Here is a 13,827-nt window from a genome sequence, read left to right as displayed (position 1 = left end):
GTTTTCGTCCCAGCCCCAGAACACTGGACCAGCTCTATACTCTCCATCAGGTGCTCGAGGATTCATGGGAGTTTGCCCAAACAGTCCACATGTGCTTTGAAATATATAATTTTACGTATTTGTCTAAAATAAATACTTGTTGGTACTAATTTTTATCATGTGATCTTGTGTATTTGTGGGGGCTTAGCAAGTCTCCAGATCAATAAGGGGGAAAAAGGTTTGGAACCTCTGCTCTAGGCCTCCTGTTACCTAGCAACTCTAACCTCACCTTCCTCTGCACCATAAATTCACCGTCCATCCTCTGTACCATATATTTACTGTTGATGTTGAGTAAGGATTAAGTCAATCAGTGAATGTATTGCAACAATCTTTTTATTAGAAGTAAAATAACAAATCATGACTTTATTTCTCCATATTTTGAAATGGGTGTTAAATAGTTGTGGGGGATGGATTAATATAGTGGGATCCTTGTAAGTAATATTAATAATCAGGTTAAACACAACACAAGTTCACATTATATTAAATAAAAGCCAAAAGGATTAAATACAAAATTGGTATCAAAATTGGCACAAAATATAAATCAGATGAAGACCCGTAGTAGTGGAGCAGTGGGTTAAAGTGCCTATGACAAGTTAGACTATCCATTTTACAAAAACACAGTTAAGATCATTATATTTAAGATACACTTTTTTCACAATTTAAAATTGTGCTTCCTGTTTGGAAACTATGACATCACGCTAGGGAATTCCATAACTGTTAGCTAGTAACCATGCTGTAAATGGGGCCATAACAGCACTAATGTACACAGAAATATGACAAATAAAAATATAAGAAGCACCTTTATTTTGTTGAATTAGTGTTTCAAGTACAAAACAATGAGTTTAAGTGTAAATTGTGGACAGAATTCTCCCTTGTGTGACGTGATCAATATGTTTCAGAATTCTCTACTGCCTATCATTTTTTACATATTTTTCAACTTTTCTTTAAGTGTACACCAACTAACAAGATGGTAATCGCTTCAAAAGACACTGCACTTGTAAAAACATTCTGTTGCCTTTAGAGTTGAGTTCTTGACATGAATTTGTTCTCACAGAGCAAATTCTAATATATAAAAGTCAATAGGATGAAATACAAAATTGGTATCAAAATCTGCACAAAATACATGTTGAATCTAAAATTGAAGATAGTTGTGTTTTCCTTGGCTACATTCCTCCAGGCTAAATAAGAGCCAGGTTTTCGAGATGGCAGCCCGCTAAAAGTAAGGACAGTTTTTCAGTGCAATAAAAAAGCTACATAGTATGGCTTTAAAAAACATAGACGCACAAAAAGCCTCCTATGTCCATTTTGTTGACTTTAGACAGAGTTGAGGGTTGAGTTTTTGACATAAACTTGTTCCCAGATTTCAGCACGGCACACGCAGAAAAAAGCCCATAGGTTACACAGGACACCACGATCAAAAGGGTTCTGCTCTTCGGACATGTTCTTCAGATATGAGACGCGGTGTCGGGACATGAACTCCCACGTGGTGCAGTTCATTGAGGCCAGGTAAAGATGGCAGCCCAAAAGTATGAGAACCACCAGTGAAAAAACACCTACCACTGACAGCGCCCCCAACAGGAAAACGTGAACCTTGAACCAGTGCTCCCATGATGCAACAGGAGAGAAACCAGACCTGAAAAAGGCACAGATAGAGAAGTGCTTAGAATAGGGATGCAACTACTGTTACTTATACTTATTTCTGTACTGATACATGTCACCTATTGGGGAGTACATATTCTAATGTACCATCCCAATATTGTAAGGTATTTTTCAACGAGAAGGACCCACATATTTTATCTATAGCTGTTTACAGGCAATTTGGGCATATGAAAAACAGTACCTATAAATTATAATGAGTAATTACTTTATTAATAAAAAAATAATAATAAATTGTGCTTTTAAATACCAAAATTGATTTTCTTTCTATAATTTTTATATATAGTGGATTATCATATGCAAAATAACAACTATTGCAGCATAGTCAGATACTGATATTGCCAGTACTGTAAGCCACAGATAAGCCTAGCTTGTTTTTAATTCCTCCAGCTCTTCCGGGGAGGATCCCAAGCCACTGAGAGGCCAGCCAAGAGACATAGTCCCTCCAGCGCATCCTGGGTCATCCCCGGAGTCTCCTACCGGTGGGACATACCTGGAACACGTATCCAGGGAGGCATCCTGAACAGATGTAACCTGTAACCTCAGCTGACACAACAGGAAGAGACCTGTCCCCGACCTGAAGGTGCAGGGATGCAGCTCTCTCGTTCACTGGGGTGAACCCCAACACGTGGTAGCTGAGCTGTGGGGCTGTAAGCAAGCCCACACCAGCTTGCCACCTCTCCCCTTGGGCAACACCAGAGAAGTGGACCAGCCCCTCTCGGGGAGTTGGATACCAGAGCCCAAGCTGTGTGTGGAGGTGAGCCAGACTATATCAGCCTCCTGCCCAAGCTCAGGCTCAGTCCCCTACAGTGAGGTGACGTTCCACGTCGCCACAGCCAGATGCTGTGCCCGTGGACCAGGTCGCCGAGACACCCATCCCCAACTGCTGCCTAGTCCTCTTTGCACCTGAACCCTTTGAAACACTTTGGGGGGGTGAGCCCACAGGAGGCTGGTAAGCCCATGTCGTCTTTTTGGGCTGACCTCGGCCGGGCCCCGCATTCGAGCCCCAACCCCAGGCCTGGGTCCAGGGTGGGGCCCTGGCTGCTCCATACTGGGCGATATCACAGTCCTTGTTGTATAACTACGGTCATGGTTCTTGTTGTATAACTATTCACAGATTATTATCAAATTTTTAGAATTATAAGACATGTAAACAGCTAAATCATATGGTTTCTTTCTGATCATAGTCCCTCGTACTCACATCATACTTTACATAGTAAAAGCTAAAGTTAAATCTGTCAGACCTGGACAACTGAGAGATTAGACAGACATCATACTTTATGGTTTGCCTGTCATTTAAGTAATTTGATATGTCCAGAAATCAGATAATTATCAGATTTTGTTGTGCATGTGAACATAGCCAGTGGAATCCCTCATTCAACCAGGAATGATCCAATGTAGATTAAGTTTCAATGGTAGTCATCTGGATATTGCAATCAAGATGTTTCAGCTCCCACCCAAAAGCTATTTTTGATGGTACTGCTTTGAGACAATAGGATTTATACTACTCTGAGTCAACTAAATCTTGCCCCCAAGGGAGTATGTCTGTGTAGACCCTCAGTCGTGGTTGTTTGACTCTAAAACTACTCCCTTGGGGATAGCAAACTGCCCTGAATTTGTTAATGTTTGTACAGTTTTAATCCCTGCCCTTGTGTCTCAAAGCAGTACCAACAATTTGAAAATGTCTTTTGGAGTCAAAATGTCACAATTACAAAAAACACTGTCCAGATGACTACCACAGAAACATTCTCTACCACCAAATCTATTGCTACAATTTTGATAGCAATATAGTGGGGAAGCAGTACTAGAGAAAAGTCATTTTGCTACCAAAAATGATCAACAGGGATTAGGGATTTGGATTTTTAAATTTCCCTCTACTCACTTTAGTACTTTTTGAAATAATACTGAAAATAATATGCAACTACTACTGCATACACTTTGGTAGAATTTGTGCTTAGATACGTACAGAGCGATGTGAGTGGCCCAAAGCAAAGTGAGTAGCTGCACAGACAGGTAGAGCACAAAGACACGGTGGTTTCTTTCTCCCACACAGTTACTGATCCAGGGACAGTGGTGATCGAAGCGACGCACACAGTGTCCACAAGAGGCACAATGACGCGCTCTCATCGGTTGCTGCAATACAAACATGGGGGACACAAACAAAAATGTAAAAACTGAAAAGCAAATAATCTAATACATTTTCTGAAGCATTGCAGTGCAGTTACAAAAAAAGAACAGATTAGATTGACTTCTTGACTTCTCTTTATCTTGCTAAGAAAAAGTAGACAAAAATTAAAATCCTAGTATTTTTTGGAAATCATTCTAATTCTTTGCCATTTTTGATATCCATCAAGGAAATGTTCTTTTATATGTCTTGTCTGAAGTTAAAATAATGGGATGTATTTTTTTAAAGATTATACTTCCAACTGTTTATATTGCATTAGTTTTTATTATTATATTATTTTCCTATAGATAGTTGTCAAATCAACAGCTTCACCACTGTCAGCAATAACTGCCTGCCTGTCGTCTAAATGCAGTCCATTTGCTTTATTCATTGTTTAATGTTTATTTATATCAATTACCGTAAAGCCCGTTCAAGAGTTGAGCTGTCTAAGAAAATATAAAAATGTATTGAACTAATTACAGGGGGGAAGATTAGTGAAATATTGACAATATTGTGAAGATTTGCACAGTTTAATATCAAGTAAATTGGTTATAGAATAAAGCTAATTAAAATGAAAAAAAGGGGGGGACATCCTTCAAAACTTCAAAAAAACATTGCATTTCTACACTTTCGTCTAATTTAATAATCTAAAAAAAAAAAAAAATAGGTAATGGATGTAAGTCTCCAAAGATGGGATTTACCAATAAAAAACAGTAACCACAGCGTCGAACACGAGGCACAGACGAATCAGGAATCATCTGCTCCGTTTCTTCTGTTAAGACCTGAAAAACACAAGAACATTTTTTACAGTGCAGTTTTTAAAATAAGTGATTCTAATCCAAATAATAATCTAGTTTAATTTCTGACCTGAGCTGCATCTTCGAGCACAAACCCAGGGTCCATTAAAGAAACTGCAAAGTACAAAAGCACTGACAAAACAACAAGGAGGAAAAACACTACTGGAATCAGTAGCTCTCCTCGCTCCTCACAGCGACGCAGGTCTGAAAACAAGAACAAAATTAAGGAATATTTTCACTTAAGTACTACTACAAAGTACTACTACAACGTGGTCTGGTGGTGGAGTGTTCACCCTCTAATATGAAGGCTGGAGATTTAGTGTCAGCTCTCACCAGTGTATGCTGTGTTTTATCCTTGGGTAAGACAATTCACCCATCTTTTCAGAATAGGAAATGGATATGTTTATATGAGTGGGAGGACATGCACACTCCATTTAAAGTTGCTTGAACTAAGGATCAATTCTGCTACAACCATCATATGGTGGTTATTCTACTTTGTACACTAAACAGCATTTAAATTCATACCGGTGTCGTGTAAGAACAAGATGAGGGTGATGGACCAGGTCAAAACTGTGTGCGCAGCCCGGACCCACAACCCGGACCGAAACACGCTCCGAACCATCTCATCCGAGCCAGCGTCCAACATGGGTATCCGTATTTATACAGAGATTTTAGACATCCGCATGCACCGCTTGTTAGTTGTACAAAATTACGATTAAACGTTTCCCCATAACGTCAAAGTATTTTCAAGGCAGTAAAAACATATGATCAAGTTTAATACCCATCCAAATGAACCGATTCATTTTTCTAATCTCGGTTAGTACTTCCTTATTTTCATTTTGCTACGGGCGCCGACGAAGGACAAATGTGTTGAAGGTGTACGCATGCGCAGTGGGAATCTCAGAGCTTTGTTTTTTAGAGCTAGCATGGCGCTCAGCAAGACGTTTGGGCAAAAGCCGGTGAAATTTCAACTGGAAGAGGATGGGGACTATTACATGATCGGCTCAGAGGTCGGTGTATAATGAGGATATTACAGTGAAATGGCATCAGAGTGTTTTGATCGCATAAATGGGTGGGTTTTCTGTGACCGGTTTGGTTGCTAGCCGTTGGAGAGGCTAGGATGCTAAGAGTAAAGATGTGTATCAAAATGGATTTTAAATTATCTTTTAGTCGTGAAAATCAATCTGTTCACGTTTTTGTTTCTGGTGTAAGTAATATGCCTAATATTATTTCAGAAAGTTGTTAGGTAAAATACAATAAACTGATTATTATTATTGTTTAATAAGATGTATTATGAATCATATTATTTTAAAGTGCCCGTAGATATAAAATGGTGTATTATACTTTTGAATAAATATGACTTCTAAAAAGATTAATTGTAAATTGAACAATAAATAGACTTCAGCATTTTTTGTAGATTTAGTAATATTTTTTCCCCTATTCCCTTTGTTTTTCTTCTGTAGTTAGGTATTTTTGATAGCCTTTATTGATTTTCAGATTCTATTATTTGAGGTTGATGTATTGCAGCAACATTATGCAAAGCTAAACAAGCCAATAATCATATTTCAAGTACAAGTATTTGCTTTATGTATTATAGCCCAATGTCTATTAAATAACAGACAGTAGACACACACTAGATTGGCTTATAATGGAGAAAATTTTAGCATTTTTTTGTATGTGTTTGTGTGTCCAGGTGGGTAACTACATGCGCATGTTCAGAGGTTCTTTGTACAAAAGGTACCCATCATTATGGAGGAAACAGGCTTCCGTCGAAGAGCGAAAGAAGATCGTGGAGTCATCACATGGTCAGTGCAACTTTAACTTGGCTTTTACATTAAAGTAATATTTTTAGTATACAGTTCACTCTGTAGGCCAAGTCCAGTCTTCTATAAAAGCACATTGAAATATGGCTAATGGGTGATTATGAAATTCTGAAATAACTTTGTGCTGATTTGACAATCTGAAGAGATGGTTCTATGATGTTTGTTTGCTGCAGCTCTATGCTCAAACACAGGCATAAGCCATCTACTTCTTTCAATCAGTTTTTCCATTTGGTCAGCTTCCATCATGTTCTATGGGGATGTGAGGAATGTGAGATTGGTCAGATTAAGTTGATAGGTTTAATTGCCTTTTTAAGGTAATATTAAGAAACTAATGGAACCACTAATGGTATGTACACATACACATGCCTGGTTTTATTCCTTGTTTAGTTCCAGTTTAGTTCTGATGTTGACTTTGTTTGATGTGATTTAGTCCTGGTTTAATCAAATTTTATTTTTGAGTTAGTTTTGCATTGGATACAGTATATGTGGAAGTTTGTTTATTTTGCTGTATCGGCCATTCCTACCTAGAAGAAGGGAAGTAACTTAAAAAGAGGATATTGAGAAGTCCTACACCAGAGCCTTATTGCAACTAACTTGTCACGTCTCTAGATATCCATCGGAGGTTAGGTTAAATGAAGGTTATGTGTTTCAGATCATGGATACACGCAATTGGCCACCAGTGTTACTCTGCTAAAAGCCTCGGAGGTGGAGGAGATTCTGGAGGGAAATGATGAGAAGTACAAAGCAGTATCTATTGCCGAGCCACCAGCATATATCAGGTAGAACCCTTACTCTATTAAGAACATATTTGATATTTTATTATTTATCTGTGTTGGAAGAACTGTTTGAATGTTTAAAAGGTATATTAGTTACAAATAAAATAATAATGGTAATAGTAATTAATATATTTCACAGTACTTTTTCCTGATTACAAAATAGGTTTCTCATTTCAGTTGAGTTCAGTAAATTCAGTCTCATAAAGCATTTAAATAAGACGGGTTAGATTACGCACTTCCCTAAAACATAGTTAACATCATTATATTTAAGTTGTTACTATAAAGCTTTCCTAGTTTTCTTATAGATTTTAAATTTGGTGAACTTTATAATTTTCCTTCCTGGTTGGACATGGACAGTAGATGTGACTGACAAATAAAGTAATTCCATAACTGTTACCTAGCAACCATAATGTAAACAAGGGCCAAAACTTAAAATAGTTGTGACTATTACACTAATAATAACAATAAAAGATAACACCTTTATTTTGTAGAATTGGTGTTTAAATCTGTCAGAAAGCACCTTCCTTGCATGTAACTTGTCTCTGCGTTTTGGATGGAATTTTCCGTGTTGGTGACATAGGTACACAACACTACTTCCTGTATTTTCGTACATTTCTCATTTTTTTTCCACAAACTGCCATTCAACTGATGTGAAACTATGATAAATATTTACCACAGGTACTATCCCACCATATCAAGTCAGAATTAGAAAAACATGAAAATTTGTCATATACACACGGTTATATCTACTAACATACATATAACCGCAATATTAACGGCACATTTGCAAAACAATGAATTAAATGATTTGTAAATATGTAATAAATTAAAAGAGAAAAACAGTCAAAAGTATTGTGCAGTCAGCTCTATTATAAACACTTCCTCGTTGCTTGTTGTGTTTTGTAGGGAACAGAAGGCGAAGAGGAACAGCCAGTGGGTCCCGACTTTACCGAACAGCTCTCACCATCTGGACGCTGTGCCCTGCTCCACCACCATCAACCGCAGCCGGCTTGGACGCGACAAGAAAAGGACCTTCCCTCTCTGGTACATGCTGGAGATATAATGGCAGTCTGTGGAGGTCGGCCAAGTCCAAACATTGATCAATGAATTCAAATTAGGTCTGGGCAGTATGATGATAAAAAATTGAATTGTGATCCTATTCCTGTGAGAATTTGCTATTTTGATGAAAGCAACACTTTTTGGCATATCAACTACCCCCAATTCAAATATGGACTATGAAGTGAACGGAGCTCTATGTAACTTTTCGGTTGGGTACCTACTTATGAAGTTTACCACAATATGGATTTGAATGTAGTATCTCTATAGGATGTATTTACTTACACTTTATAAATTGCTCTAATTTTATTTTTAACATGCATTCGTGCTGTGACCAGGGTCACATGTTCACAGATCTGACCTGTAACTTGGCCTGGTATTGTTACCTGCTTTTCCCCAAGGAGATAGATAAGCATAATGTTAATGCTGTGGATCATACAGAAAAATCAATAACTTCTTCATGATGACCAGCAGGTAGCTAACCCTCTACCAAAAAAGTTAGTTAGCCCAGCTTTAAATGCACATCTGCCATATCTGTCAGCTGATGGCACCTGGATACGACTATGGTGAAAGATAAAAAACGAATTGAAGGTTTTTGGTGGAAACTATGTCCCTCTGTCCCTTGTAAAGTGAATTTAGCATATTCCTTGTTGTTACTGGCAATACTCTAATACTACTACTTTTTCAGTTTTGACGATCATGACCCGGCCGTCATCCATGAAAATGCCACTCAGCCTGAAGTCCTGGTCCCCATCCGCCTCGACATGGAGATCGAAGGACAGAAACTCAGAGATGCATTCACCTGGAACATGAACGGTAACTGCAGTATTTTATTACATAACAGAAATTATCATAAACTTGATTAACCACATAAAAAAATCTAATTTGGGAAATGGGTAAATGCTAATCTTAAGTGGTCTTAGACTTGCTCTGATACAGGAAAGGTTCATTTCTTTTCTGTGAATGTGACTTTTTTAGTTTTGATAATAGATATCTGGTTTTTGATACTTTTGACAACACGATTTCAGTGGACGTGCCTTTGATACTAGTTGTGACTGGTTTAATGATGGGTTTTAGAATACGTTTTTATGCTTATGTCCAGTGGGAGGCGCTACAGGTCTTTGTAAAATCAAATTTAAAACAAGTTCCTTTCCTATACAAAAGCAGTCAACATTTGTGTGGCTGTTATGGAATGGTAATAACAAAACAAAATTTTAAAAATTATATGATTTTATATATGTGTGTGTGTGTGCGCGGGGGTGTGTGCGTGCGTGTGTTTTGTATTTCCCTGACTGATGATGAACATGTTGTCTGTCTCTCCAGAGAAGCTGATGACCCCGGAGATGTTTGCGGAGATCCTTTGTGATGACCTGGACTTGAACCCCCTGGCGTTTGTTCCAGCTATTGCCTCCGCCATTCGGCAACAGATCGAGTCCTACCCCACGGACAGCATCCTAGATGAGCAGACGGACCAAAGAGTCATCATTAAGGTTAGTGCAAAACGCACTAACTACAATAGTATAGTACTATATTAATTGATTTTTTGTTTTCATTTTTTAAATATTGATTACTTAAAGCCAAATTGCAGAGTATGCTAGATCATATGCCCCAGTAACAAGAGGACCTATACTGTCTCAAATACTGTTTGCAGTTTAATTAAATCTGATTAAATGGCATGTGAAACCACAAACTCTAATGTGAGTGATCAGAGGGACCATGACCAGAAAGATTACTCTTATTACTCCATAAATCTGATCATAATCAGATGTACATATAACATATAACAGAATTCCGGTCGCCAGAACTTGCCTGACCTGTTCTGACTGGAGATGATCTCCATGTTGTGAAAAGGCTCTTATGATCAATTACACACTGAGAATGCTGTTTAGGCAGTGCATTTTGAGGCAAGGTGAGTGCAAATGTTTGTGTTAGTTGTGTAAATAAGTTGAACACACAGGTAGTGCCACAAACCAGAGTAGCAAGATATCTATAGAGACAACGGTTGCTGCATACAGGCCAAGTTACCAGTCTAGTCTGTGGAAAGGCGACCCCAATCAATAGAAGCACTAATGGAATAAATACTGTTTTTGTTAAAGCTACACTATGTAACTCATTTGGCTGAGGATCCGCTTTCTACTTGTCTCCACGTTACAGGCAAAAACTTCTCTAATGAGACAAGGTGATGGACTCTTCACATGAAAAGTTACACAGTGCATCTTTAATGGGTGCAGTTTTCCGCAGGGATGTTGATATAATTTTGTATGGTTTATGACATAATATTTGAACCTGATTGTGTGTGTACAGCTGAACATCCACGTGGGGAACATCTCACTGGTGGATCAGTTCGAGTGGGACATGTCGGAGAGGGAGAATTCTCCGGAGAAGTTTGCCTTGAAACTGTGCTCGGAACTGGGCCTCGGGGGAGAGTTTGTAACCACCATCGCCTACAGCATCAGAGGACAACTCAGCTGGCATCAGAGAACCTACGCCTTTAGGTACTGCTGCAGATGACATCACAACATTCTATGGGTCAATAATATGCAATATGGGGGCCAGCTTAAAATAATATGGTTAAAATGCAGATTTTGTTGTAATACGGTGAATTAAACCTTGGATTTTAAAACCTAAGTCACAAATCTAAAAATCTAACTTAAAATTTAACAATCCAACAATCCACATCAAATAATGACCATGACCAATGCTTACATTTTAGATTACAGTTTCACCCATCATTAAAACTTGTTTTGTTTCAGTGAGAACCCGCTGCCCACTGTGGAAATCGCCATCAGAAACACAGGAGATGCAGACCAGTGGTGCCCCCTGCTGGAGACACTGACAGATGCCGAAATGGAGAAGAAGATCAGGGACCAAGACAGAAACACCAGGTGAGGAGGAGGATAACAGAAAAATATAGTTAAGGATGTCAGCTCGTCAAAAAAAGGATTACCTGTGCCATCATGTATTATGTTTTTTCAAATGCATCTGAGCAAAATTTCCCTTGCCCCAGTGCAGATACACTACCAGTCAAAGGTTTGGACAGTTTTTCATGGATGTTTCTTCTTTATTTCCCTGATTATTTACACTTTAGATTCTCACTGAAGGCATCACAACTATGAATGGACACATATAGAATGTAGCAAACAAAAAATAAACTCAAAACGTGTTACTTTCAAAACAGCTTGAACTCTGGTTTGCACTTTTGACATTTCTGGACCCTGACAAGGCACAGCTGTGAAGTGAAAACCATTTCAGGAGACTTCATCAGGAAAGCTCATTGAAACAAGATTTGAACATAACTTTTTTTTTAACTACTGTTGAATTATTGAACTTTTTTCCTTTTCTACATAATTCAATATATCTTGCAACATGTTTGAGGTCCTCCATATGTATATAAAATGTACAAAGTTGTAAACCTAAAGAAAAAAAGACATTGAATGAGAGTTTGTGTCCAGACTTTTGACTGGTAGTGTATATTTTATAAGCAGCTTTTGAGGTCAAAATAAGTGCTCTCTTGATGTGCCCGTAAATGAAGCTGTCTACTTCTAATTAGAAAATGTTTCATTGTATGATTATCAGGAAGTGCACTGTTAGCATGTTACCCATTGTATCCCCGGTATCCTTCCCAAATGTTCTTTGTTCTGATTGTCTTTTTTTTTTTGCTTGTCCTCAGGCGAATGCGACGACTGGCCAATACAGCTCCAGCCTGGTAAACCCGCGAGAATCTGCCCACATGAACCATCATTCATCATATTTTTTTACCATTATTGCTATTATTGTTATTGTAATTACAAAATGCCCGGTAGACATGTTGTTTGCTGACTCACTGACTGACTCTTCTGGAGCACAGGGACCCATCGCAGATAATATATTGTTTTGTTGTATGTGTTGTGTTTTGTACATTTTAATAATTCTTACAAAATAAAAAAACAACATGAAACAAGCTGTTGAGGAGTGGATTCATTTAAATACTCCTCCTTGTTATTAAATACAAAAAAGCATTAAAGGGTCTGTACCCGTTTTTTTTACAGTACATAATGTAGACGCAGCTCTTGAGGTCAAAATAAATTCACTGTGTACTGTCTTGATCTAATTATAAAGTATTCTATTGTCTGAGAATCAGGAAGTGTGCTGTTAGTATGCTAGTTGTTAGCATTACTGTGATGGCAAACTGAATGTTGTGAAAAGAGCTTTAACGTGGTGAATAATTAGGATGCTCGGACTGCATAAGGAAAGTGAGGAGTAACTTTGGACCTCTGCAAATTATTTAAAATTAAGGAGTTCTGTTTTTTCCACATTTAAGACAGTAAAGTACATATATATATATATATACATATATATATATATATATATATATATATATATATATATATATATATATATATATATATATATATATATATATATATATATATATATATATATATATATATATATATATATATATATATATATGTGGTTTGTTGGTCAAAATCAAATTAAAGTAGTGTACGTTTTGCACAAAAAGGAAAAAAAGATTATTTCACCTGAATTTGCATGATACCTGGGGTTATTTCTTAGAGTAAACACTAGTATTGGAACTACATATTAGATTTAATAAGATGGAAAGAACAGGCACAGCATAGAAGGGAAACAGCGCCCTCTACTGTTATTAAAGTGGTGTAGCCACTGGCCAAAATACCAAATTGTTAAACTGCAATATCCCACTTTATGTACAACTAATCAGTGTTCTCTGGTTGACATTCATAGTCTGGTGACTATGAATGTAAAAATTATATTGTTACCTCTGTCTCTGTTATTACGTTTTCACAAGGTATATTTTGTTAAAGTTATGAAGTAGCTACAAATGAGAAAAAAATCACCTTGAAAGTTATAATTGCCTATTGATATTCAATCTAAAAAAAGAAACGGTTGTGACGACGACATCTTGACTTTTCTTCTATTAAATAATAAGTCATTAAAAATAACGTACGTAATGTGCGTATCGTACGCTCAAAGACAGCGGTGGAAGTGCGGTCCGTGGTGTGGGCCTGTCCCACTTCAGCAAGATGGAGGCTACACTGAGGAGGACACACTCTCGACCGGAAGCTTGAAACCACACTTTGAGGAGAACCTCGAAGGGTCCGTTCAAAAGGTGCATTTGGCGAATTGAGACAGGGCCGGCCTGTGTCTTTACGCAGGACTGTGAGGCGGGTCTGTGAGGCGTGAGCAGTGTTGAAACGGCTCATTTAAGTTGGGCAGGTACTTCGATCGACACATCAAAGGGTGTATTTGTTGAATTGGGCCAACGTCTGGAGACGCTGCACTCCGCTAATCATATGAGTCTGGTGCGTGTTTTGACCTCCGCCGAACCCCTGAGACTGACTCACCGAACCCCTAGGGTACGATCGAACCCAGGTTAAGAACCACTGTGCTAGCAGTACAGATACATCCATTTGGTAACAGGAATGGCGTCACAAAACACCCCAAATTTCCCCTAAAATCTTTAAATTGTTTAAATAGATAAAATAGAAAGTTCT

The 13,827-nt window shown here is 37.9% G+C and overlaps 2 protein-coding genes across 2 annotated transcripts; one reads left to right on the top strand and one right to left on the bottom strand.

Moving 5' to 3' along the window:
• Window positions 1-352: 352 nt before the first annotated feature.
• Window positions 353-5,538, bottom strand: LOC117376446 (palmitoyltransferase ZDHHC12-B-like). The gene is made up of 5 exons (XM_033972936.2): window positions 5,182-5,538; window positions 4,727-4,860; window positions 4,561-4,641; window positions 3,662-3,828; window positions 353-1,672 (listed from the first exon to the last, which is right to left on the bottom strand). Exons 1-5 carry the CDS (start codon window positions 5,300-5,302, stop codon window positions 1,354-1,356), a joined length of 822 nt encoding a protein of 273 aa, XP_033828827.1. The 5' UTR covers window positions 5,303-5,538; the 3' UTR covers window positions 353-1,353.
• Window positions 5,509-12,250, top strand: LOC117376637 (SWI/SNF-related matrix-associated actin-dependent regulator of chromatin subfamily B member 1). The gene is made up of 9 exons (XM_033973152.2): window positions 5,509-5,666; window positions 6,350-6,461; window positions 7,132-7,258; window positions 8,162-8,299; window positions 9,000-9,127; window positions 9,635-9,801; window positions 10,616-10,806; window positions 11,065-11,196; window positions 11,982-12,250. The coding sequence occupies exons 1-9, from the start codon at window positions 5,541-5,543 to the stop codon at window positions 12,019-12,021; spliced, it is 1,161 nt and encodes a 386-aa protein (XP_033829043.2). The 5' UTR covers window positions 5,509-5,540; the 3' UTR covers window positions 12,022-12,250.
• The last annotated feature ends 1,577 nt before the right edge of the window (window positions 12,251-13,827 follow it).

The sequence above is a fragment of the Periophthalmus magnuspinnatus genome, chromosome 9, assembly GCF_009829125.3.
Source record: "Periophthalmus magnuspinnatus isolate fPerMag1 chromosome 9, fPerMag1.2.pri, whole genome shotgun sequence".
Classification (NCBI taxonomy): domain Eukaryota; kingdom Metazoa; phylum Chordata; class Actinopteri; order Gobiiformes; family Gobiidae; genus Periophthalmus; species Periophthalmus magnuspinnatus.
This window is presented reverse-complemented; position numbering and strand designations above follow the sequence as displayed.

Coding starts and splice junctions, on each gene's coding strand:
- LOC117376637 (XM_033973152.2), top strand. CDS start 5,541: ATGCGCAGTGGGAATCTCAGAGCTTTGTTTTTTAGAGCTAGCATGGCG. Junction 5,667..6,349: donor ATTACATGATCGGCTCAGAG/GTCGGTGTATAA, acceptor TTGTGTGTCCAG/GTGGGTAACTACATGCGCAT. Junction 10,807..11,064: donor CAGAGAACCTACGCCTTTAG/GTACTGCTGCAG, acceptor GTTTTGTTTCAG/TGAGAACCCGCTGCCCACTG.
- LOC117376446 (XM_033972936.2), bottom strand. CDS start 5,302: ATGTTGGACGCTGGCTCGGATGAGATGGTTCGGAGCGTGTTTCGGTCC. Junction 4,642..4,726: donor TGCTCGAAGATGCAGCTCAG/GTCAGAAATTAA, acceptor TGTGTTTTTCAG/GTCTTAACAGAAGAAACGGA. Junction 3,829..4,560: donor GTGGTTACTGTTTTTTATTG/GTAAATCCCATC, acceptor TTTGTATTGCAG/CAACCGATGAGAGCGCGTCA.